Source organism: Peromyscus californicus, unplaced genomic scaffold (assembly GCF_007827085.1).
Source record: "Peromyscus californicus insignis strain IS unplaced genomic scaffold, ASM782708v3 Scaffold_11__1_contigs__length_118956290, whole genome shotgun sequence".
In the NCBI taxonomy this organism is placed as follows: Eukaryota; Metazoa; Chordata; class Mammalia; order Rodentia; family Cricetidae; genus Peromyscus; species Peromyscus californicus.
Window position 1 is genome coordinate 18,963,773 of NW_026294402.1, and position 26,131 is coordinate 18,989,903.

At 43.9% G+C, this 26,131-nt stretch overlaps 1 protein-coding gene across 3 annotated transcripts in view; it reads left to right on the forward strand.

The window, feature by feature from the left end:
- Nucleotides 1-26,131, forward strand: part of Bmper (BMP binding endothelial regulator) — a 258,564-nt gene that overhangs the window by 21,036 nt on the left and 211,397 nt on the right. For all 3 annotated transcript variants that reach the window (XM_052754938.1, XM_052754927.1, XM_052754931.1), the window contains exon 3: nt 10,539-10,638. In XM_052754938.1, the coding sequence (XP_052610898.1) occupies nt 10,539-10,638 (100 nt within the window). The remainder of the gene's footprint in view (nt 1-10,538; nt 10,639-26,131) is intronic.

Genomic DNA, 26,131 nt, shown 5'->3' on the forward strand with positions numbered 1-26,131 from the left:
TGGGAAAGCTTGAGTGGAGAGAACACGCTGCTAATGGCTGTAGTGGATGAGTCAGAGTGACTCTAGCTCAGAATGGCCCGCATATGGGGAGGCTGTCTGAGGCTGGGGTTTTCTGGACTTTGAGCTGCCCTCTTGCTCTTCTGCCTGGTGTTACTCAGACTGACTGCATATCCTCTGAGTTAGTGCCAACTCTGTGCAGCTTGGGGCCAGGGATCTTTCTAGCATCTGGGGCACCACATTGCCCTTACAATGACATAGAGGCAGGACTCGAGCATCTAGGCCACAACCAACTGGGCCTTCTGTCCCACGGGGACCTTTGAAAGGCTCAGTGATTGCTGGTGGTCGGGGTCAATTGTGCAGATGTCTTTAAAAGTGTCTCACTGGTGACCAGAGAGTTACTTTGTCAAAATGACAGATGGGTTTCTCCACCCTGCCATTTCCCGGGGATGTCAGCTCTGTTCGCTTGTCAAGATCAGGTACTTTTGTAACTCCCATGGAGCTCAGGCTTTCCCTGGGTGATCCTCAAAAAGTCGGCCCCATGGCTGGCTATTGACCCACAGGGATGGGAATACTTGGAGACTTAGGTTCAGGAGATAGGTGCCAACATCAAGGAGCTCAATCCTAGAAGGGTGGCTTTGCCAACCATATCTAAGACTTTTCATTTCCATATTTTAAACACATTTTTCTTCTCTAATAACAGCGTATGTACATAATTGAAAGGGTCCATTGAATTCATAGACTTTTTATACCAGAGAGCCCAGCTTCTGATATATGTAACTCGGGAAAGGGGCCTTTAAAGTACTGTGGTCACTGTCGTCTTTATTGTCACATTTTCTGCTTCCTATGGAGTTGCTTTTTTATTATTACAGTTATTTTGAGACTGTAATATAATTATGTCGTTTCCTCCTTTCAAACCTCCTCATATTATTCCCCAGCTCTCTTTCAAATTCATGGCCTCTTTTTTCACTAATTGTTGTTACAAACATGTATTACATATTCATTAATTCATGAATACAGTCTGTTCAGTCTGTATAATCTTACTAGCATGTGCATTTCCAGGGCTGACCCTTTGGTACTGGATAACCGATCAGTGTACTCCTCCCTGGGGAAGACTACCCGTCCTGCTCTCAGGATCCCTTTGTTGCCTGTAGTTTTTTGGGTAGGTTGAGGCTTCATGGGCTTTCCCCATCCACATTAGCATGTCTCCTGTTATTGTTCTTGTTTAGGCAGTCATGTTGGTGTGACTTTATGGGTTAAGGTTCTGACATTGCTAGGAGACACAATCTCACAGCAAACTCCAAGATCCTCTGGCTCTTACAATCTTTCTGTACCCCAAAGTCTTCACCCTCACTGTACACTCCCTCCATACCCCTGTTAGCCCTCACAGAAGAATGCTTTGCCTTTTGCGATCCTGCTGATAGCTGGAACCAGATCACCCAATACGGCCCATCATCTCCTCTGTGACGGAAATCCTGAGAAAGCCATAGGACCATGCCTAGGATTTCCTAGCCCCCTCTTTTTTGTTTTCTTTTGGGGCAGGGGAAGAAGCCAATTCATTATCACCATGTGCTGAAGGGTGCCCAGCAGTGTAAAATAATCAGAGGTGTTAGGAGAGGCCCCAGGGCCACTTGTGCATGAAGCCACATTCCTTTGCAGGGTCCACTCCCCTCACCCCTAGTTTGAAAATTCTTTCTTCCCAAGTTAGGAGTCTTTGGGGGAGTATTCTGTGCATCTCCCACTTCCTTCCATTTCCCAGTTGTTGGAGTGCCTTTGGGATGGGGGAGATTTGAGCATCTGGCCAAAATAAATGAAGGGTGCCAATGTTTTTCCCCTTTCTTCACATGCTTGGTTCCTGTCCACCGTGGAAGGGGCACGGCATACCTTTTGGTTTTGCAGTCTGCTTCGAGTGTGGTGGCAGAGCAGTGTCCGTGACAGGGCCCACGGCCACGGTCCCTGACGCCTCTCTAGCCAGTCTGTTTCGGTTTGTGAACGTGGGGCTGCCGGGAACCTTTGCTTAAACGACGTACTGTATAATAAAAGACAGGCTCTGTTACTTTCTTTGGGCTACTATTTTTATTTGGTGGTTGTTTCTTTTGTGTTCTGCCATCTCTAATGTTTTGGTTCTTTTTCAAAATATGATTAAACAGAACGAGAAGCTGTTTGACACTGCCCTGTTTTAAATCACAGCTGTACTGGAGCCCATGTTCCTTTGTTCTAAGAGTTCCTTGGAAAGGAAAAACTAAACGCCAGACCTGAACCCTTAAACCCGACTAGGACCCCAAACAATCCCTCCAACAAACTCCAGTCCGTTAAAAAAAATTGAAATGTTAGGGAACTCGAACATAAAGAGAGCCTCCTTATTAATCCCCTGTTGCTTCTGCTGGCACGTGTCATATTTTCAAGGTACAGTATTGGGAGAACACTGTCATTCCGTGATGTATGAGGGCCATATATCATCAGCACACCGTCTTTGTAGAGGATGTGGGTACTAAAAGACACGATTCTGGCCAGACGGAACAGCAGGGTCCTTACTCCTTGCTCTCCCCCCTCCTGCCTTTCCCTTTTAATCTCCTTCTGTTCTGGGTTGCAGAGAAGTGAATTTCTTCATGGGATATGACTTGTTGCAAAATAATCGGGGGCCCCAGTGGGCTTCATAAAGCCTTTTAAATGGTCTGGCTTCAAGGGCAGCTTTGTCCCGAGTTTGTACTGTGAGCTGGGCCGGAGGAGGCCTCGTTTGCCAGGGTCCAGGTCTCTGGGGTAAATTCACTGAGCCTAGACGGGGAAGAAAGAACAACACTCCCAGATGTAGTACAATGGATTGCACGATGTTCTTACAAGACATGTGAACACAAAGTCTGCAGAATTATGGCTCTGGGATGCTGCAAGACTCCTGGGAAAGTACGCCCTCAAGTACGAATTGAGGGAGAAATGGACTTGAAAGGGTTGAGTGCAGGTTCTGATCCATCTTGCAAATGATGTTGACCAGGCACTTAGAAGCTGGGCCTTGTTTTTAAGTCAGAGATTTAATTTGTCTTTTCTAAAATTCAATTTTTTTAACTGGTGTTCAAAATGAAACCATAAAACACCAAGGTTTATAATGGTCTGAAAGTGGGGAATGCTTGATGAAGGCAAATATTTAAATTCTTAGCTGCTAGGAAAAATGGCTCATCTAAGCCCTAGACCAAGCTGTGAATTGTAGTGATTAAGTCATACTTTGCTAGCAGAGAATCCTGGGAAGGAGCCTCTACCCTTGCTCACTGTGCAAGCTTGGTGGATTATTTCACTTCTCTGTGCTCAAAATTTCTTCCTCACAAAACTGAAGAAGTACCAATGCCTTTCCAAGGCTTGTTGCAAGGGTAAAGGGGCCAAACACATAGTCTGGATTATAGTTTTTCTAGAAATGTGGGGTCCTGTGATAAGTCACAGGTCAGCCTCTTGCCTGGAAACTCTGTGCCATTCACCATTTGACTAGAGATAGGCGGGGATGGTTTGTGACCTTGGCTACTGAAGGAATTTGCATAAGCATTTCAGGTTAGGGGTGGAGAAAAATCTGGAATTACTGCCCTTGGATATAAGCTGGAGGTCCAAAGTGTGAGGGCCACAGTCACCCTCCCCTCCATTTCCTGACTGAGTTTGAGCTGGGAAGTCCTGGGGAACCATGCTGCTCTTTGAGGACCTTTCAGCCTCACTCTCTTCACATTAGGGATGGTCTTGCTAGTCTTTTCCTTTTCACCCAAGGTCCATTGAACTGAGACATAACCCAAAGTCTTATATTTGTGTACCCTTGGGCTGTGTGGCAGGCAATCTGCCTTTTACTTTTTTCTTCCAGCTCTTTCTGTATAAGAGTTATGGGGAAGTCAATTTTACTGTCAATAATGAAGAACAAGCAAGTGAAAATGTAACTAAAATAATAAGTCATGAATCAAATTTAGCATTGCCATTGGCAACCAGTGGGCTATATCAGCACACCATGCTTGCCCTTGGAAATCAGTCGGATTTCCCTGAGCAGTTTTGTCTCGAGGAGATGGGCTAAAGCAGCTGTAAGCTGGCACTAGCTTGTCTCAGGTGTCGCTCATGCTCTCTTACAAAGGATCTCTTGCCCACAGTTTCCACAGAGGAAGCCATTATTTCCTGTCATTCAAACAACCTACTTCCTTTGGGTCTTTGGGTACCACTCAAACCCTTCTTCCTTCAATCTGTGTCTAAAGCTCTGCATTCAAGAACCTCTGAAGCTCCACATGAGGTGTGAGGTCTCCATTCTTTCCAAGTCCTGGCCAAACCCTTCCATGGTTGCCTTACACCAGCACAGGCTTAGGACCTCACCTCTCTGACCCAGGTGGCTGGGCTTCCTGGAAAATTCCCAAAGTAGCTCGACTACATGTTAATCTAGTTCTAAAACCTCAAGGTTGTGTCAGACTTAACCTAATTCTAATACGACATACCTATAAATTTTAATGCTGTGTCTTAGCAACTAACCTTCCTGCCTGGACTCTTAATCCAGGCCTGGGAATCATACTGAGTTCTCAACTAAACTGCTTGCCAGTTCTTTGAGGGGCCCGAGACACTTCAGTTCACTGTGGACCATTTCTCCCTCTGAAAAACTTGAGAAACCTATGAGGATTAATGAACTAATGTCTGCAGAGTTCTTCAGAAGAAAGGTGCTATGTAAACATTAAGTATTATTCTTCTGTTTATGAGAAGTAGTATAATATTGCCTTCGAGAAACTGGGACTTATGTTTAAAAGTACCATAACATCCCCTTTGGCTCTTTGGGGGCTTGGATTGGGTTAGAATGGGGTACTTCAAGGAAAAATTGAGCCATTTAACTTCATGCATGGGGAGACTAGAAATTCTGATGAGAATATGTTCATTGATGTTGGATCAGTTTCTCCTGGTCTCCCTTCCTTGGAAAACTCAACATAAAATGTCCATATTCCTAAGAACAAATTCCTGTCTGAGCGCTTTTGAGACTGTCGATATGAAACACCACTGTGTGTGCTTTAGAGACCTGAGGAAGGGTCAGGAAGCCCCATGAGCCTTAGCAATTTCCACGGCTTTGACTCCAAGTGGAATTCTTCCCAACATCCTGTTCCTGGAGATAGGAGTCTTGCGGCTGTGTTTGTCCCTGGTCCACAGAATGGAGTGGAGTGAGCCATGGCTGACCCTGTTCATCTCTCGTTGTTGGGATGATGATGGGCAAGTGCTTCCCTCTAACAACTGATGATAAAAGGAACGGCCCACTGGGGTGGATATGCTTCTACTCCCGTGGGGGTTTGCATTTGGATGGGGGATTTATGAAGGCCTTTCTATCGGTTCCTTCCCCAAATTAGGTTACCACCATGAAATGGCAGAGGCAGCGTGTGTATATGTAGGAGGGAGAGGTGGGCGGAAGGAAGGAAGGAAGGAAGGACTCCTAACTTAGGAGAGAGCCCCCTCTGCCCTTTACCCTCTCTCATAGTACTCCTTGGCCCATGTGCTCTATTAACATATTGAGCAGTGTTCATTTGGGCAGAAAAAAAACAAAACAGAATCATAACTTAGAAGCGTTCCTGGTCTTCTGGAAAAGGGTCTGGCTGTTTGAATTTGCATATTTTCTGAGGGCCAGCTGTTTGACCTTGCTGTCACAGGGGCCAAAACAGAGGGAACTGATGCCAGGAGAAGAGATGTTTGCAGCCTGACCTATCTCTAGTGTGGCTGACCAAGTGACACATCAGCCATATTGCGGGACACTTGTGATACTGTTCATGTCTGTCAGCAGATGGCCCTGCCCTCACCACTGTCACTGTATTGGATGCTGAGTTTCTGTCTCCACATTATTGTTAATAGTGGTTTTTTTTTTTTTTTTTTTTTTAAAGCATAGATTAAGAAAACCAGGTAATAGTTTCTGCATTCTATAATGGGACTGGTTCTGGAAAAAGTTCTGAGAAAAAAAAATATCTTTAAAGACATTTGTGGAAATATTCAAGAACATCTCCATGACATTCTCTTTTGCAATGTGTGGAATCAACTAGAAATATTTCACATCGGCGTTTTGTTGTCTTCTGTTCTCATTATCCCACTCTCAGACAGGAGGCAGCTCTGCAAGCAGGAATCAGGCTCCAGGCCGCCGCGCCTAAGGCCAGGGCGCTCCGTGCTGCCATCTGGCGGCAAGTGTCAGACTCAGCAAGCAGGCTGCTGTCATCCTGTCTGAACTTGGCTGCGGCTGGAGCTGTGGTTTGGCCGGTGTCCTTATGGAGTTTTCTTGCCAGACATGTAAATTTTTTTCTTCATTTTTTACTCTCTATACCCCCCCTTTTTCTTTTTGCATGTTGACAACTTGTTAAAGGTGCATCCCAAGGCTATGATTCTATTTACTTATTTTTTTGATGTGTTTGTGGGTGTTAAGGTGTCTATGCCCCTTCTTTCTAAAAGGAGATAGGAATGATGCAGGTCTGACTCCCCAGCTGGCTGACACTGGAAACGGTAAACACGGAGACAGGATGAGAAAGCAAAGGGCTGTGAGTGTATGCTCTTACATGTTGGTAAGGTTATATTCCGGCCATTTTCTTGTGCGAATGTGGCGTTTTGGCGATTGTCTCTGCTTGCTTGGAATGGTGAGTCTCCAACCCCACCTGGAATTGGTGGAAAACAGAGGGTGACAGTCTTTCTTTCAGGCTGGCCCTGTTTATATCTGACTGGACCTACATTTCTTGTCACCTCCGAGCAGCTGGTGTCTGTAGATGTCCCAGGACTCTGAGGCAGGTCCTTGGAGTGATTCTGCTGAAGTAGAGCCTCATTTCACACATGGAAAGCTGTGAGGAGGACCCAGGCAGGGATGCTAATTTCCTCCACTCTGTTTCCTGAATACCCAGGATGTACCAAAGTGTCTACAGTCACATAATGGGCTATCCTTCCAAGCTGTTTACATGATAGAGATCTCTTAGTGCCTAGACCTCTCACTTGTGTTTGTTGACCCTGGGAGTGTGTTCCACCCTGATTTCTTTATCTGTGAAATCAGGCTGATGTGAAGTTTTGTGTAGAAGACTGCACTTACTATTCTTACATAGCTCAGAGTCTAAACCTATCAGAGAAAGTGCCTGGTGTACGTGAATCAATAGCACAAAGTGTAGCCGGGTGATGGTGGCACTCGCCTTTTATCCCAGCACTTGGGAGGCAGAGGCAGGCGGATCTCTGTGAGTTCGAGGCCAGCCTGGTCTACAGAGCGAGATCCAGGAAAGACACAAAGCTACACAGAGAAACCCTGTCTCGAAAAACTAAAAAAAAAAAAAAAAAAAAAAGAGTACAAAGTGTTTGCTGAATTAAAACTCTGGCCGCAGCTATGATTTGTAGTGCTGTGGGGCTGAGAGCGTCTTTAAATGGGGCCTTATGTATGCCACTCCTCACCGGAGCCACTGGCCCCAGGATACAGGATTTTGTGTCTTGTCTAAGTCCAGGAAGCCAGGCAAACAGTGTTAATTACCTGTGTCTGAATTTCCCATGTAGCTGTTAGAATCAGTTAAGGGGATGAGGAAGCAGCTTCTCATAGTGTTCTCAGAGCTTTATTATTATTTTTTCCTTGAGGGCCTGGAATTCTACGTACATCTTCACATCCACACCAACCAGGCTCCGATCAGACTCCAGAGAGGTGATCTGATCTGGCAGCTCCAATGTGACCCCTGAGAGGACATAGAAAATTCTAAGAGTAAACAGAAAGGAAATTTTATCTCCCTCAATATATACCTAGAGTTTAGGTGTGTGTGTGTCTGTCTGTGTATGCAGTTTAAAAAATCCAGATGTGACTGTACAAATCATTTGCCTGGAATATCGTGCATGGTGGGTTACAATTACAAGCTGTTTATTATGAATCTTGGGATCCTGTTATGGGTTTTAACTGTCTCCCAGCTTTCTAATTTTGCTAGAAGTTCTTAAGAGTGTACGCCTTCTTACCAGATCTCAGATTGCTCCTCCCCATCTCTCTGACTGTCCTACAAGTTTGAGCTCTGCCTGAGACTCCTCCTTACAGAGAGGACATGCTCTTAGGGACCTTTCTCTAGGCTATGGCCAGGTTTGCTGAACTGTTACATATGCGTGAGACAGAAACTCTGCTTGTGACAGTTATAGTCTTCCTGGGATGAGGGAGTCGGGGTTAAAATAGGGTCCATGCTTTGCAAGTGAACTAACAGCCAGTGTGTCAAACAGTGTACACATACATACATGTCTGATAGTTACTCTTGTTGCTTTCAGTGGGATTTAATTAAAATGTAAAAAATACACCTCTTTATTTTGCATTGTGATTCTAACTATGCTATGTTTGGAATTTAATAATCAATAATGTGTGCTGTGATATAGTTACTTTGGAAACCATCATCATTGGGAAGAAAAGAAAGAAAGAAAAAAAAGAACACTATTGGAGGGCTTGAAGCCAGAGCACCTGGCCCGTTGTCTCTGCAGCCCTAGACAGCTCCTTCATCGGCCTCCTCTTCACTGGGGACAAGGACACTCTCACAGCTGTGCTTCATCAACCAGGGCCTTCTTATGCTATTCGGATCCGTGCTGCAGTAGGTGGGAGGCAGACCCATCTTTTGTTAGGAACTCCTCGGCAGTGATGGGCGAGTTCTGATGTACAGTGAAGAGAGGAGACTGCTGTATCACAGGATCTGAATGAGGGAGTGAATGAACGCAGTCAACTCTGTGGGAGTAATTACCGCACAGCAGACAGTGGGAAAATCAAGGGAAAGAAGAGAAAGGAATGGGGGGGAGGGCAGGAGCAAGGGAAAGAGAAGGAAACAAGGAGGGAGAGAGAGACTAGACACTGCATTGCATGATAACCACACCCCCCATCCTTCAATCAAAAAAAAAAAAAAAGAGAAAAGAAAACCAAACAAACCCAAACCAAAACAAACCCAGCAACAGCCCTTGCAGGATGGGGCCAAGGTGTGCGCTCTTGGGTATGTCCACCGGACTTGGGACAACCTTGGGAATATTAGCACTGGCCATGGTAGGCCTCAGGTGGCCTAGCAAGGCAACAGAGCAGGCCAATGGCAAGACGTACATGGAAGTGAAACTGTTGGGAAGCGGGTCCAGTCCTGCCTGCCCCCTCTCACCCGCTGTAGGAGGACTGTGATGGAGATTTGAGGGCATAGGATTCGAGGACTCCTTGGAAGGATGACAATCTAGGCAGTTTTCAGTGAGACACTGAGAGTGTTTTGTGAACTCCAGAGCATAAAGGAATTTGGGGAGCAACACAAAGAGGGTGCATTTTCTCTTAAACTGCCCAGGGTCTGCACTTGGGAGATGAGCTTGTCTTGGGCTCTCAGATTCTAATGTGCACCTGCATGCACACCTCACACCCTCAGTTTGCTCCTCACATACTCACAGGCACACTTCTCCAGGGTCCTAGACCAGAGCTGGGGAGACCTTCCCTCCACTCTTGAACTACACTCTTGAAGTCCACTGAGAACACATGCCTCTTCCTAAGGTTGCCAGAGTACATTTTCCTGGCCTCTTCTGAAGAGAGCTGTAGGCATGTTCCAAGCCGAGCAGAGCCAGGATTGTGGTTCCCCAACTTGTCACCCATCGGGAAATGAAGGTTATAAGTAGCCACAGCCTGAAGTCAGGCTAGGGCATGGGTGGTGCACATTTGTGGCTTCAGAGTGATTCTCCCTGGGGCCACTGAAGCTGCTTCAGGACTGGAAGGCCAGCTACCCTCAGTGAGTTGAGCTTTGGTTTTCTTATCTGTAAAATGTCTCACATAGGATTTAAATCAGAATGGGAGCCACAGTACATAGCCTATCATAAGCCTTTGTTACAGCCCAAATCTCGTTTGGTTGGTCAGGTTTTGCGATCAGAAGAGCACTTCTCTGCTTTCTGTGGAGTCAAAGCACACAGTCCTGTTCAGGTCTCCTCTAAGACATTTTAACAGCTAACCTTTCGGGATGAAACCAAAGATGCAAATGCTTACCACACTTTCATTAGCATAAGTGCTAATGTAATACAGCTGTCCCACAGCTATAAAACACTGAGGACTGTGTCTCTGCTTGGCATGTGGAATATTATTTTTTCTCTTACTGAACCGATTCAAAGCTCAACTTTGTCGTTATTTGAGTTGGAACTTTGGATTGGTGCATTTTAATGCACTCTACTATTAAGGCTTGTTGGACAGCCGTGAGAAAATATTTTTGTTCTCACGATGCAATCTTGGCCCAGGTAGCCAATGGGCAAAATATGATTTACACAAATATTATCATTTCTGGAGTGTATACTAAAAAGAAACCTTAGGGTGGAGCTGGGGAAAGCTTCTTCCTCAGCATGGGGTTATCTGGGCGAGGCTGGCATTTAAAGTTGGAGCCTTTCACCCTCCCTCATCTCTGAAAGCACGCAACTTTTCTTAAAGTCCGGTATTCCTGGGGGACAGTTCTGTTCCAGGGAAAGAAAAATTCCATCAGCTATCTCGGAGTTTTCTTGCCAAATTGAAGGCAGGGTAGGGAGAGGCAACTGCAGCTGTGGGTTTGTATTCCGAGTGGAGTTGATCCCGATGTCCCTTGTCTCTTTTTGTCTAGAACAAAGAGGTGACTTGCAAGAGAGAGAAGTGCCCTGTGCTGTCACGGGACTGTGCGCTGGCCATCAAGCAGAGGGGTGCCTGCTGTGAGCGATGCAAAGGTGAGTTGCCTGGGGCCGCTTTCTCTGGTGGCTGCTGCTGCAGGCACCTTCATTTCTCTCTCTTTCACCCCTCTTTCCATCTGGCTCTTGGCTGGAACACAGGTGGGCGTCAGGAGGGAAACCGAAGCACGTGTGCACAGGACTGGCACGGGAGCCACCAGGAAGGGAGGTGGGAGGGGCTGAGGCTGCCAGCAGATCCGCACATTTTGGTGCATTCTCGGAGGCAAGTTGTTAAGACGCTGTGGCAGAGAAGATGCAAACACGATGCCTATGCGCTCTGCATGCACATGGGCGTATTTTGTCAAGACGTCTCAACACTTGGTTTTTCCAGGCTCCACACTCGTCTAGCCCTCCTCTGCCAGAGGAGTCTTTAAACCCAAATTTTATCATTTTGGTTCCTATTAAATTTTTTTTTTCTTCCCAAATTAAATCTCTGCTCTCCCGCTCGTCTTTGAAGCAGCCCCGAAGTCTCCTGCCCCCAGCCCTGGTGCCCTCACACTTGTCTGGAATGCCGTCTGGTGGCGCCTGCTGTTGGCTCTAGCCCAGGTCTTTCCTTCCACCCTGGCCAGGGGCTGCAGTACCCAAGGCCCCTGGCTCTCACTTGACACTTGCCCCAGGAACTTTCTGTGGTGTGTAGTTCCCACAAATCGTTCAGTGTTGCGTGTTCTATTTTTGTTATTTCATTTTAGTGAAGGAACCTGCCCCTAGAAGGCGGACATGAGGGAATATGTAGGGTGGCATCGTGTGGGAACACTTGAAACTCAGGCCAGGGTTTAGGATATGTGCTCCAGAAATATTCTTTTGGGTCAGAACACAGCAGGACACCTGGGGGTGGAGGTTCCCCAAAAGTTCGTATATACTCAGGACCTCAGAAAGTATTGTCTTATTTAGAAATAGTCTTTGCAGATATTGTTCAATCCAAAAGAGGTCATATTGGGTTAGGGTGGCCCCAAATCTAAGATGACCAGTAAGTATCTTTATGTGAAGAAGAATAGATAGACACAGAAAATAGGGCCATGGCCCAAAGAAGCAGGGGCAAAACACCTGGAGCAGCTGGAGCTGAGAGATGCGAGGGGGCTCTTCCTCAGAGGGAGCTTCAGATGTGGAGCTTCGGACCAGCACCTTCATTTTTGACTCCTGGTCCTTCACTGTGAGAGACCAAATTTCTGTTACTGTTTCTAAACTATTAATTTTAATTGATAAATAATATCTTTGTGTAGTGTAAGATACTATATGCTATAGTGTGAAGTGTATGGCATGTGTGATGAGCAGATTAGGGCAGTTAGCTTGGCTGACACCTCAAACATTAATATCTATTTTTTCCTTTTAAAAACTGTATTTTTTGAGAATTTCATATACATAGTGTACTTTGATCAAATCTGGCCCCAAGTTCCTTTCTCTCCTTCTCCCATATCTCCTACACCACGAATTTTCCCTTCCAACTTTGTGTACTCTTTTTTTTTTAAAAAAAAAAATCTCTCAGAGTTCACCTACTGCTGCCAGGATGTGCAGGGACAGCCACTGGGTAATGGGCAAGTTGTCAGGGCAGTGGCTCTCTCCTCTGCAGGATCCGTCCATTGCCAATAGACCCCTAGCTAGCAGTGGAACGTTGTGGGTCTCTTCCCTATCCACGATGGCATTTTGACTGGCTTGATCTTGGGCAGGTCTTGCTTGTGCAGTCTCAGTCACTGGGAATTCTCATGTGCCACAGCCCCTATCATGTCCAGAAAACCTCATTTGCAGCCTTTCTCCACAGCCTTTGGCTCTTAAAATCTTCCTGTTCTCTCTACCCTGGATGATCCTGGAACCTTGGCAGGATGTGGTACGATACAGATGTCCCATCATTTAGGGCTGAACACTCCACAGTCTCTTATTCTCCGCACTTTGATCAGTTATGAATCTCTTTATTAATCATGATGAGAGTAGAGAGCGATACTAAAGTTTGGGTATAAAGATAAGTATTTATGGATTGATGACATGGTCACTTTGAAGAATAATAGTAGTCATTTCTGCCCCAGGGCCTGTAATTTAGCCTTGGGTTCTTGGCTCAGTTAATCATACCATTCATGAGTTCAATCTTGTGGAGCAGATGGTGAATCTGATCAGAAAGTGGTCAGTTACTCCCTTAACATTTGTACCACTACTGCACCAAAGGGCAGATCGTGACAGGCTGATCATCGTTGTAGCTTTTGGGGTTTGTAATTGAGTAAGACCACTGATTACTTTCCTTCTTTTCCTCAGTAGTGTGCATGGTTCCTTCTAACACTATGAAGGCTAGCCAGTGGGGGTGATGTTTCCAGATCAGTGCCAGCGCAATTCTTCCATGTACCATGACTCACGTATGTGGTGTCTTCAGCAATAATGTCTTAGTATCAAGTTGTGGAGAATAACCAAGAGCAATGTTAATAGACTGTATTGGTTTGGGGGTCTCTGACCATCAATTTCAAGGGAAGTATACCGTAACAAATGCTGGGCTTTTTGTTTGATAGTCTATTGTTTCTTGGAGAGGCATTATATCCCCATATTGGATAGCTCCATTTAAACTCTATCTATCTATCTATCTATCTATCTATCTATCTATCTATCTATCTGTCTATCTATCTGTATTATTATATGATATCTATTATATTATATATTATATTCCTATCTATCTATCTATCTATCTATCTATCTATCTATCTATCTATCAATATTATTATATATCTATTATCTATTATCTGTTATCTATCTATATTATTATATGATATCTATTATCTATCTATCATCTATCTATATTATTATATGATATCTATTATCTATTATCTATCTATCTATCTATCTATCTACCTATCTATCTACCCATCTCTCTAATCTCTGTAGTAGGGTGCAGAATACTTTTACCTCTGTTTCCATTGTCTTAGCTCCCATGTTTGCAGGGATGTTCATGGTAGGCAAGAGAGTGGTGCTGTGTAGACATACAGTACCCTGTGTACACAAGGGAATTCCTGGTCTTTGTAATGACTGAAGTGTGTAGCCTTCCCTCCTCATCCATCTACCTCATCTGTCTTCATGCTGTCTTCCGATTATCCTCATCTTCCAAGGGAAGGGGAAACTTAAGGTACCACAATTCCAGAATATTCTATTGGAATAAATGGACTACAGTAGACTCAAGAACAGACCAGAGAGTTCAGTGTCTTGAGTTCTGATAGTGGCCTCGGGGCATTTTGGGAGAAGTCAAGATTTCCACAAGTCCTGCTGAGGACCTTCCTAAGTGACTCTGTGTGATCTTCCTTTTCCAGAGTTCTATGAGATAGACATGAAAGAAGAAAGAAACATGCTTAATAGTTTCTCTTTGCTATAATAAGGTGCTATGGACTATAAGGAACATAGTTATCTCTGTTCCCAGGTACTAGAGACTGCAAGTGGTTTGCCTCATTTGTGTTTGTCTGGTTAGAATCATAACTTAGGCTTACAGGAGAAACTTTAAACTGGAAAGAAAGAACTTACTCATCATCTCCCTTTGCAGAAGTGAACAGTTGTACTGTGTTTTTATGAAATCTGTTACTATTGGCTTACTTCTCTCTGTCCAAGTGTTTACATGACTGATATGGATATTTTTTAAGCATGCAAAGTAGCAAGTTCACTTATATTTTCATACATACTTAGTTTGGTTACTGCCCCTTCCTCTGCCTCTTTTTTTGTCTCCATCTTAGCACTTGTATTGCACTATTTTTACTTTTTTCAGCTTGATATTAAGGTGTAATACCTCTATTTATTCAACTATTTTGCCCTTAGTAGATACATAAAATTCTTTAGTGCAAAATTACGAACTTTTTTGGGTCTTTTTGGACATTGTGGTTATGTACCAGGTATTAGCCTTGGGAAAGGATGGAGACAAGGAGCTGAAGCAAAGAACACTGCACAGTGGAGAGGTGATGGTTCCAAAGACAGTGTAAGAGGAGCTCTGAGCACAGCACACAGCTTGGCATTAACATTGAGGTATCAGGCGTTGGCCTCCCGAGGAACCTAGGAAACTCCAGCAACCTTCTGGTACCATGTGTTAACTCCAGGGAAAACAATAATGGGTCATTAACATGTAGTCTAAGCCAGCTGTGGCAGTTGTGTTCCTGCTAAGTCCTCCAGCGGGTGTCCCCAAGCTAACACTGAGGTCCCTGCCTTTTTCTACTCAGTTGGGATGACAGAGTGAGACGATGAATTAGAACTTTGTGCTAATGCTTTCGTTTAGAATCAAGTGACGTTTAGACAAAATGGTACCAGAGTCAAAACGTTTGATCTGACGGGGAACACTGTACATAATACGTATGAAACACACAAAATGCAGATACTGTATATGATACATGAGCTATGCAAAATGCAATGAGCTTTCTCATCAGAGAATGAGACATTGTGCTTTTCACGTGAGCTAGCGCACTGGTGGTGACGTAATGATGTAATAACTGTGCTGTGCTTTGAAGGCCCTTCATTCTGAGGTGCTGCCTGCTGCTTCCTCACATTGTGCTTAGGCCTTTCACGGAGATGTATACCTGAGGGATGGGTGCAGGCTGTGAATCTCAGGCTTCCTAGAGGAGTTGGCCCTCAGCCATTGTGGGCGAAACCTCTCGACCATTAGCACAACATAGAGGAAGCTGAAACCTGGTGTTGCTAACTGGATGAAACAGCCACAAAAGCTGCCTGGTGGCTTTGAGTGACCCTGAGGCGAAATGAGTATTCCTCGAGAGCCAATGGATCAGGGAAGAAGTGGTTAAAATGCAGATTCTGGGGCCTTATCTAGTGGTGATGAGTTACAAAGACTATCCTCCTTATCAAAGCAGAAAGCACAAACTATGCAGAAGCATTTACTTGCAGCCAGGAGCTGACCTCTTACTCTGCGATGTCAGAGCTGCATTTTGTGTCATGAGAAAATGGTGACACTGAGGGTTTTTCTTGATGTGTTTAGCATCCCAGAACTAGTAAATGGCAGAGATGGGGACAGAGCTAAATGTTCCAACCTACTAGCCCATAGATGCCGTAGTTCTAACTGTGGGCCTAGGCTCCATTGAGACTCCACTCCCACCCCATGCAGGCTGAAGCTGGACAACCTCTTACCCCAGAAGAAGGAAAGGAATAGAAAGACACCTTCTACAGAGGAAGTGAAAGCCTCACCTTTCAGAGCCAAGCGTGAACATCTGTCCCAGTCAGCCACTTCTGGTGTGGGAAATGTGTGCTGTGTAGCTGGGAGGGCGTACTTTTTCTCTGACCCTTTGCTCCCTTTCTACTTTGAAACTTCTAGAATGATGACATAAGAACCAAAGCCAAACAGCCCATAATGACCAAGAAAATCTAACTCAGATGTTGGCATGCTGGTGAATGCATGTCAAAGGTCTTTCTCAGTTACTCAGTTGTGTGAATAAGTGGATGTGGGGGGACTTGGATCCCCAAACTGACTAGCCACCTTCCATTGTTTCTTGGGACATTTTTGTCTTTTAATTTTCTTTCCTGGCTGTCTTCACTCACTTCCTTAGCGTAGTTGTATTGCATTTTTAACTTTAGCTAGATAACTGGTACATTAATACATTGACACATTAACACACTAAGCAGTTAAACAGGAAAGGAAAAGCAAGTGTTTCTGATTGGATCCCACCCAGCTCAGAAACAACTGTTCCCAATTTCTTAGGACCATCCCAGAACGTTTGCAGGTTTTTATGATGTAATTCTGCATGTGTACTTTCCTTGTACAGAAGTGGAATGAAGGAGTACATATGCCATTGCAGTTTGTATTCAAAACCCCAATAATATGGTGAGTTGGGGATTTCCCAGACCAGTTCATGCTTTTTCAGTCGCTGTATGGATTCTGTGCAATTGATGTACAAGAACTCATTTGACATCTCTCTTCTGATAAATGTTTAGATTTTTAGCTTTTGCCAAGCAGCCAAGGAGTTAACCTGTGAGGCCTGTTATATGCATGTGTTATAATTCTTCGGGGACAGTGACCTAGGGATCCAGGCCTGGAGGGGTATGTTTAGGTTCTACTACAGTGGATGGTACTAAATGGCTTGGGAAAAGGCCAGGCATTCCCTTCAGAATTTATAAGTCATTTGTCTCTAAGTGATGAGGCAGAAGAGTTGGTGATATGCTGGTTTCATCAATACAGAAGTGCAGTTCTAGAATTAGCTGAAATTAGAATACAGTTTGTGGAAGGAAAGAGGGGGTTTCCTCCATGTTGTTATTCATGTGACTGGCCACACCTCCTAATCCTTCTCAAACAGTTCTACCAACTGGGGATGAAACATTCAAATATGTGAGCCTATGGGGGATATTCTCATTCAAACCACCACAAAGTTCCATGTACTGTCCTATTTTTATGCTTCTGTTTATGTTTTATTTTATGAGCTTTTATGTGTTTGAGTCACTTCTGTAATTCAGATGTGTAGTTTACTTGTAATCATGCAAAGCTTAGCTCCTTTATAAATAACTATGGATTTTGATACTTGTGTGTTTGGCTCTGTAGTCATGCCCGTTCTCTATGGGTCTTCAGGATTCATTGTTATCCCTTGCTAGAGGCCAGGGGCTGATCTGGTACTCAGCTCTCCAGTGATGCCTCTGTTCCCATGGGAAAACATCATTTGGGAAACGTTGATCATTTTGTTCTGAAAAATTCCTTGCTTGCATCTCCCAAGAGCTTTTGCCCCAAGACCCATGAAGGTTGTGAACATCTCACTGTTAGATCACTGTGGGTTAGAATTTTTAAACCTTTCTCCAATTTGTCATTTTTCAGGAAGTGCCAGTGACACTTGTATCCCCTCATTACTGGACACCAGACTAGCTGGTCCAGTGGTCCCCATAACAGTGAGCTGATTTCTCATTCTTATTTTTTTGTCTGAGGAATCTGAGGACCAGCACAAGTTAAATCGTCCAGTTGCCACGGTGTTATTTTTCCAAAGATAAAGCAAAGGGTGTCCATGTCTCTAAGCCAGTGAGTGGGGAGGTTAATTCAGGATGGTAGGCAAGAAAGAGCAAGCAGGAAAGGAAAGGGTGTATGTGCTGGACAAGGGATCAGGATGCATGCCTGTGGAGCGATTTTAGAATAGCCAATGCATCTTTGTAAACAAGAAGGAATTAGTCAAAACCATGGGGCCTAGTCTGTGGATGGCTCCCTCATGAAAGTTAAGTTCTACACGAAGGCATGGAATAGTTCTTCAAAATTATTCTCATCCCAAATCACCCAGCGACTATGTTAAAATACCAGTTCCCTACAGACCTACTGAATTACTACTAATTTGGAATAATTTTTGTTTGATGGTTACCCAGGGAAGGGAAGGGCCACATAATAAAGTAACTCTGTATTACCCTAACATGGAGTTAATTTACTCTGTAAAGTGTATTGATATGGAAGAGGAGGTGGGTGAGTAGATCTGCTGGAGGGCAGAAATGTGACCATTCATTCTGCCAAAAGTGTCCTCAGAAAGGCTTTGCCAGTGTGCATTTGTACTTCATGCACTCACAGTCCTACTTACTCTGATCAGATCAATCAGATCTCCCATTTATTCATTAATTCAACAGTGTTTACTGAGCCACTTGCCAGGTAGTTATGGGTGATGGTGCTGTTAACCAATTGTTCTTAACTTTTATGAACCCAGAATATTTCCTAAAGCAAAAGTAAATAAATTATTGCTAATTCTTCTCAAGCAAGCATTTTAGCATACTCTTAAGATGGTTTTCATTCTTATTATCCAAATAGCCTAATAACTAGGCAAAAGATTAACTTAATTTGAGGAAGCCTAATATTGTTTGACGAAAACAGATGAGATCACTGGGAGTCAGGCAGATGGGGTTTGGCAGCTTTTCCATATTTACTTGGACTGAAGTCACCCTTTAATTTTGGTTCCTTCATGAACAATAATGTATCTGTTATCTGAATATAATGTTAGTGAATCATAAATGAAGAAGGTGTGTTTCAAACTTTACAGGTCAAATTCCGACCTCTTTCTTCATAGAACACATGAAATATTAATTGTCCACAATGCTTTGATGAAAGGTAGAAAAAAACAGTATATGATTTGTTAGGCAGTGTTTATTTCCTACATTCTGGCTGGCCTCTGATTCCTCTGTGCATTGTCCCTTTTTTTTTTTTGGTGGGTTGCAGGCCATGGGTTCCATTTTTTAACTTTCCTATTTGATTGAAACATATCTTATGATGTCTCATAAAAGGAAAAGGAAGGTATGCTGCATAGTTTTATATTAACTTGACACAGACTAAAGTTATTCAGGAGGAGGGGACCTCAATTGAGAACGGGGCTGGGGGCAAGCCTGAAGGGCATTTTCTTAATTGGTGATTGATGGGAAAGGGTCCAGCCCACTGTGGGTGGTGCCATCCCTGGGCTGATGGCCCTGAGTTCTATAAGAAAGCAGGCTGAGCAAGCCATGATGGGCAAGCCAGTAAGCAGCACTCCTCCATGACCTCTGCATCAGCTCCTGCCTCCAGGTTCCCTCCTTGTTGGAGTTCCTGTCCTGACTGCCTTTGATGATGAACTACAATGCAAAAATGTAAACCCAATATGTCCTTTCCTTCCCAACTTGCTTTTGGTCATGGTGCTTCATCATATGTAACCCTAACTAAGACAGATGGGATGAAATAGAGTGGTGTACCTCACAGCCAACCACCACTAGGTTCTGATACATAAGAGTCAAAGAAGGTCATGAATAGTAACAATACCTTGAGCACTGTTGACTATTGCCTGCTGCTCAAAGAGTTCAGGTTATGCATACGGTTGTTTCTTTCTAGTCGAGTCTCTTGGCAATCACAGCCATGTGTTGGCTGTCACCTTGAAGCACTCCTTCACCTCCCTCTGTTTTCCTTGCACCTTGACCTGACCCATTTGCCAGGTAGTTATTGTGTGTCCTCCACCTAGACAATGCTTGCCTAAGGTTTTGCATCCCCAAAGGAAGGGCTTACTCTTGAGTCAAGGGTCTGTCTCCCAATTATTCAAACTGTATTGTGGATGGACTTGAGACAGGATTTTGGAAAAGAGGACCAGCCTCAATCTAGGGTTTTTGTAGATGCTGTTGTACTGGGCCTGAGGTGCAGGTTAGGACTTCTGAATGAGTGGATGGGGACCTGACAGTTACTTATCGCAATAAGGGGACTCAGGTGCCAAGTGTTGTGTCCTTCCTTCTTGGAGTCTCATTTCTTGCAAGGTAAGAGTCATGGAGGGTTGTCAGCCCTTGCCTCGCTAATGGCTTCTCCTTTCATGGCCTTTTATGGGCAAGGTGGACCAACAGTTTCAAAAGAAGTCTATGGCCAGGGCAGCTTTGTGCAGGTAACTGAAAACAACTTGCGGCTTCAGTGGATTTCTGTTATTAACTGTTTTGGCAACTCTTAACAATAAAAAAAAGAGGTAGCCATAACTTTATTATTATAGCAATGTTCCAGGGAAACAGTTTAGATGAGTTTTGTGTGAGTGTGTCTGCTTTCATAGTTGTTACCCCTCTTCCCCCTCCCCTGCCCACTGTGGTATCTTGCTATGTTCCTCAAGCAGGTATTAAGCTCACAGATTCAGACAGATCTACTTCTTTGGGAAACTATAGACATACACTAATAGGCCCAGTGTAGCTGAAGTTTTCTCTGGTCCTGCCTAGCCACAGACCCCACAGGTGTTTATAAAATAATTACTCAGAAGCTTATATTAATTAAAACTGCTCGGCATTAGCTCAGGCTAACTATTGACTAGCTCTTATACTTAAATTAACCCGTAATTCTTATTTATGTTTAGCCACGTGGCTTGGTACCTTTTATCAGTTCTGCCTTCACACTTGCTTCCTCTGTGTCTGGCTGGTGTCTCCTGACTCAGCCTTCCTATTCCCAGAATTCTCCTCTCTGCTTATCCTGCCTATACTATACTTTCTGCCTGGCTACTGGCCAATCCGAGTTGTATTTATCAACCAAATCAGAGCAACACACATTCACAGCATACAGAAAGACATCCCCAGCAGCCCAGCTCAAATATTTTTACTAGAAATGCCTTCATACAATTAAAAATTTATGAACTCGTATACAGTAAAGCAAGTTTCGCTGCTATGCTTGACCCCACCATCCTGTATCTTTTCTTGGAGATGATCTCTGTTACCAAATACTCGACAGTTAGCTTCTCTCTCTCTCTCTCTCTCTCTCTCTCTCTCTCTCTCTCTCTCTCTCTCGTGTCTAGTCATAGGAATTCACTAGCTTCACCTCTGGCTATTTAGAGTTTACATTCTACCTGTCACTTGAAACATCTTGGAACACTGCACCATCTCCCCACTGCTGAGCTACTCACCTTTCAATGCTGTTATCGTCACTATGATTTGGAGCTGAAGAAAACTTGTGGTTGCCTCTTGGTCATCCATATATATTTTAATCCGTGAGGAGAACTTACACTTGATCTATGCAGCTTCAGAAATATGAGTAGGCTTTGCTGTGTATTTTTAAAGACAAGAACAAAATAACACACACACACACACACACACACACACACACACACACACACACACACAACGAAAAACCAAACACAAAACAAAACAAAAACCCCAAGGGTTTCTTTCTCTCTTGTTTCTCCCTAACTGAAAAAAGATGTATTAAATGTTGCAATGCATAGATTATTTACCTAGAATATAAACCAGAATATTTTGGTATTTAATTAAAAATGACCTTATTTGTTTAAAGGGGCCTTGTTAACATTAAAATTGCACTTTATGGAAATCTGCTTTTGTTGTTAAGAGTGGTGAAGGAACTCAAGACAGATCAGTTTTGCCCATTAAATTGTCTCAATCCATTTGCTCAGGGGCTTCACTTCCTAGCTTTTGGAGGATTTGGAAGAGTAGGTTGCCTAGAGTTTGTGGTTGCCTTTAAGTTAGGAGATTCGATTTCTAAAGCTTGCATGACTTCAGGTGCGTCAGTTTTCACCTTTCAAACATGGAACAAGCCTAGGACATTCTCCATCAGGGAAGCAGAGGACAATGGCTCTGATCTCCTTGTTAAGAAGGAGTGGGCGTCTTATCAGAGTGCAGATGTCTTCTCTAGCCATAGCCAGCTGGGCAAAGATTACTTCTACTACTGCTAGTGCCCAAAGCACTAATTGTTCTATTGATGCACAAATAGTGATGGCAACCTTAGTGTCCTAAAACTATACACTCCTTTATCTTCTCATTGCTGCACGGTTAACATTCTAGGCATGTGTCACTGGGCCTGGAGATGCTGTGGCCTAGGTGTCAGCAAGGGCTGGGGGTCCTGTCTGAGGCTCAGAGTCCTCTTCTCTGCTCATGTGGTTGTCAGCAAAATTCATTTGCTGTTGTGCAATGATCTCCCTCCTCAGTTCCAGAAGGAGGAGGCCTTGGTGGCTTGCAGGCTCACTGACAGGGACTGCCTGTTACGTCAGGTTACTCAAAGTAATGTCAAGTGCATTAAGTAAAAACTGATTAGGAAGTCAGAGCTGGTGGCACAGGCCTGAAGTTGCAGGCACTTGGAGGTGGAGTCAGGAGGACAGAAAGTTCAAAGCCTGCCTCAGTGATATGGTAGGTTTAAAGTGAGTCTGGAGCACTTAATGAGACCTAGTCTCAAAGGACAAAGTAAATACGCATCAGTGGTAGGTTGCTTGCCTAGTATGCGTGAAGTCCTGGATCCAGTCCTCAGTGCCAGTTGGGACACACACACACACACACACACACACACACACACACACACACACACACGAAAACTAATGTGATCAGGGAACTTAATTATAGCTGTGTAATCTCCCTCCTCTTCTCTGCCTCCTGTCTGGTAACATATCTTAATGACTAGCGTGATATCCCCCATATTCCAATGTATGCCCACATTTAAAGAAGAGGTTTCACAAGGTGGATGTGTGTCCAGGAACAGAAATCTTGATGCCCATTTTAGCATTCTGCCAGCCACACTCAGAGCAGCTACTGGATCCGTGCATGAAGAGGGACCTAGGCTGACTGGTGTGTAGAGCAAGAAGGAAGTCCACAGATCACTGCAGATTCTGTCCTAGAAAATGCTTATTCTTGGTCCCTTCTTCCTCCCCACTGCTCAGCCTGACTACAAGGCTGGTTTGGTCTGGCCCTGCTCACCCTCAATCCTTCTTTAGTTCTGTTTTTCTCCTTATAGATGTCCATTAGTTTTCCCTCTCTGTTCTGTGCTTAATTCCCACCATGAAATTTTGCACACAGTGTTCACTTTCCTTAGCATATTTTCCACATGCATCACCTGACTAGTTTGAGGGTTTTCTGCAGCTCTTGCTCCAGGCGATGTTTCCTGGCATCCATAGCTACATGGTGTAGAGCGGAGTATCTCTCCTTTATCACTGTGACATTTTTATTTTCTGGAGCTCTCACTAAACTGGCAGGAACGCCTCCTCCTACCACTCCTCCTGGTTCTGTCAGCTCTGCCCAATGTGTCTGCTACACAGTGGCAATCAGGTGACTAAACGTAGGAAAAGGAACTAACAGAGAGACAGTGAAAAAGGAATAGTCTGCAGGTTTTCCAGCTCAGTGTATGTCTTATACACCACCTCACCTGATCCACTATCTCACAGTAGTGTATCACCTGATCTACCACCTCATGGTAGTGTATCACCTGATCCACCATCTCACAGTAGTGCATCACCTGATCTAACACCTCACGGTAGTGCATCACCTGATCTAACACCTCACGGTAGTGCATCACCTGATCTAACACCTCACAGTAGTGCATCACCTGATCTAACACCTCACGGTAGTGTATCACCTGATCCACCATCTCACAGTAGTGCATCACCTGATCTAACACCTCACGGTAGTGCATCACCTGATCTAACACCTCATGTTAGTGTATTACCTGATCTACCACCTCATGTAAGTATATTACTTGATCTACTAAAAAGCTGAGTTAAAATGATGGAGAGTAAGAATGGACAACTCAGAATGAAAAATGATTAAACAGAGTCAACCAGTTCCATGTCATTAAATCTTTAAGGTGTCTTCACTGAATTTCACACAACCTAGGTGTATTTTTATGGTAGTGTATACGTTAGATTTCAGTACTAATCTACTTAATGATAACGTAAATATGACTTTAAGTATATTTTTATATATATAGGAAAGGTTACTAGTAACTATTCTAGGATTATAACTTTATAATTTTCTCCATACTATGATTCAGTATGATTATCTGCGTTTTCTTTAAAGTGTCATATATAATATTCGTTTGTCATTAGGCTTGAAGTTCTTGTAAGTATCTTTAAAACAATTATGTGAAGGAGCAGTGGATGGGGTGGCAAAGGGGAGGTGGGAAGCAGGAGTGGGAGGAGAGGAGGGAGGGGAACCTGTGGTTGGAATATAAGTTATATGAAAAAAAATTAATTAATAAAAAAATCAGTTCTGCGAAGCTAGCAATGTACAAACTCAGTAGAGTAAAGTGCTCACTCAGTTTTTACTGAGATGATGAGATGGCGTTCCCTTCCAATCTCCATCTTTATCATGGGGATGCTTATCCTACCAAAGAGCCTTGGAATCAAACCATCATTTCCTCTGAGGATTGCACTCCCTCCCACCCTGGAGACAGAGTTTCTCTGGGTAGTCCTGGCTGTCCTGGAACTCACTTTGTAGACCAGGCTGGCCTTGAACTCACAGAGATCTGCCTGCTTCTACCTTCCGAGTGCTGGGATTAAAGGCATGCGCCACCACTGCCTGGCATCCTCTGAGGCTTTGAATGGCATTTTGCATGGTGAGTGACATTCTGGGCAGAATTCAGCATGGTATTTTGGGTGGAAAGTTAGGGTGCATATTCAGGAAGCATAGCAAAAGATACAGAAATCCCTACAATCTCTTTTGTAGATTTTTAAAAATTTTCTGCCTAAATTTGGCAACTGGGGCATTGAAAATGTGTGTATGTGACATGTAACTCACTATGGAGAAACAAGAGCATCTATCTGCATTATTGAAGCTTAAATAGAAGCATCAGATTACAACGGCAAGCATTTTTTTGTTTTGTTTTCTGAGTTCCAATGAGAGAGTATGCTCTTTCAGTCTCTTTAGAAGTTGACACATTTAATTTTTCATAGTCCCGTGTTCTCGATTACCATCTGGGGCAGAAGCCCATGTTAGCTGCTGTGCCTTTGCTCTGGAGACCTCTCCTCAAGAGAGGCTGACATACAGCATGACTGATGGGATAATGAAGGTGAGCATTGGCATGCGTGTGAACTTGAGTGTCGTCTTCACTTACTGGGAGGTTATTTACGCCACAGTCAGCTCATTACGCTTCCAGTTGTGTGGTGGTTCAAGGGCTGGAGATGTTTATCTGAAGACATGCTTGGGCATTGGCTGGCTGCTATTGCACACAGGAAGCGGCTCTCGGAACGCTCTGGAATGTCTGGGCATTCACAGAACTTCTCTTAGAGTCTAGCTCTGCTGGGTTTGGGGGGCTGTGGAAGGGCTGCTCTGATGAGTCTGTGAATATAGAACAAGGACTCAACTTCAAACCTCTACATGCAAGGCCACCCTGAGGTGCTAAATGCAAGAGCCAGGCTAATATTTCATATTAATTAAGACAAGGCTCTTCTGTGCCTGTGGTCTGGGGACTGTAGAAAAATCATAAAGACTCAGTTATTTGGAGAACGAAATGAAAAGGATCGGGCTTGGAAATGAAGATGGAATCAGTGCCTGACTCTGCCGCTTCTGGTTACTTGGCCTTGGACAAACCGCTTCTTCCTAAAGCCTTGTTGAACACAGCTTGTGAAATATTCAAATGGCCGAGCTCCAATTCCTCACCTTCAATGAGTGGGCCCACACTGTTTGTATCATGACAAATCACATATAACATAAAACTGTGTAATCCATCTCAGTGGGAGAGTCCAGCAGCATGCACTCAGGCTACTTCCAACAAGTCATCAGCTCCATCTGCTTCAAGGATGCTCTTCTTCTCGTCCCACTGAACTCAGTCCCTGCTCACCTCTGTTCTACTTCTGAGTTCCATCAGCTTATCTAGTCTAGGTGTCTCACATAAGTAGTCATATATTTGTCCTTTTCTGTAAGGCTTATCTTACTTACTGTATGGTATTCAAGGTTGTAGTAGGCATTTTGCTATCCATTCATCCATTGATGAACATTGAGTGGTTTCCACTGGGCATCATTATTCTTCATTAGCTCTCTACATTCTGATGTTCATTGTTCTTGTGCTTGGGAGTCCCTGGAGTGCATGCTATCCTGGTTAAATGATGTGACTTTATATCATAGGTCCAGGTGAAGCAGGGCCAGATAGAACGTTGTAACTAAAAAGATATGGCCAACATTAATCTTATTTAGTTTTATCTGGTATGTAGAATAAAGAGAAGGCTCTCTGGTACAAATTAAGCACTTTGAGCTGTAGCTGAATTATCTATGGTCTTTTGTTAGAAAGATAGCAGATTTTACAGAGCAAATAGTAACTAATATTAAAAGGAGAACTAGACAGTACTCCTTACCCCAAATGCTTACGCCCTGAAGTTAGCCATAGTTGACAAGC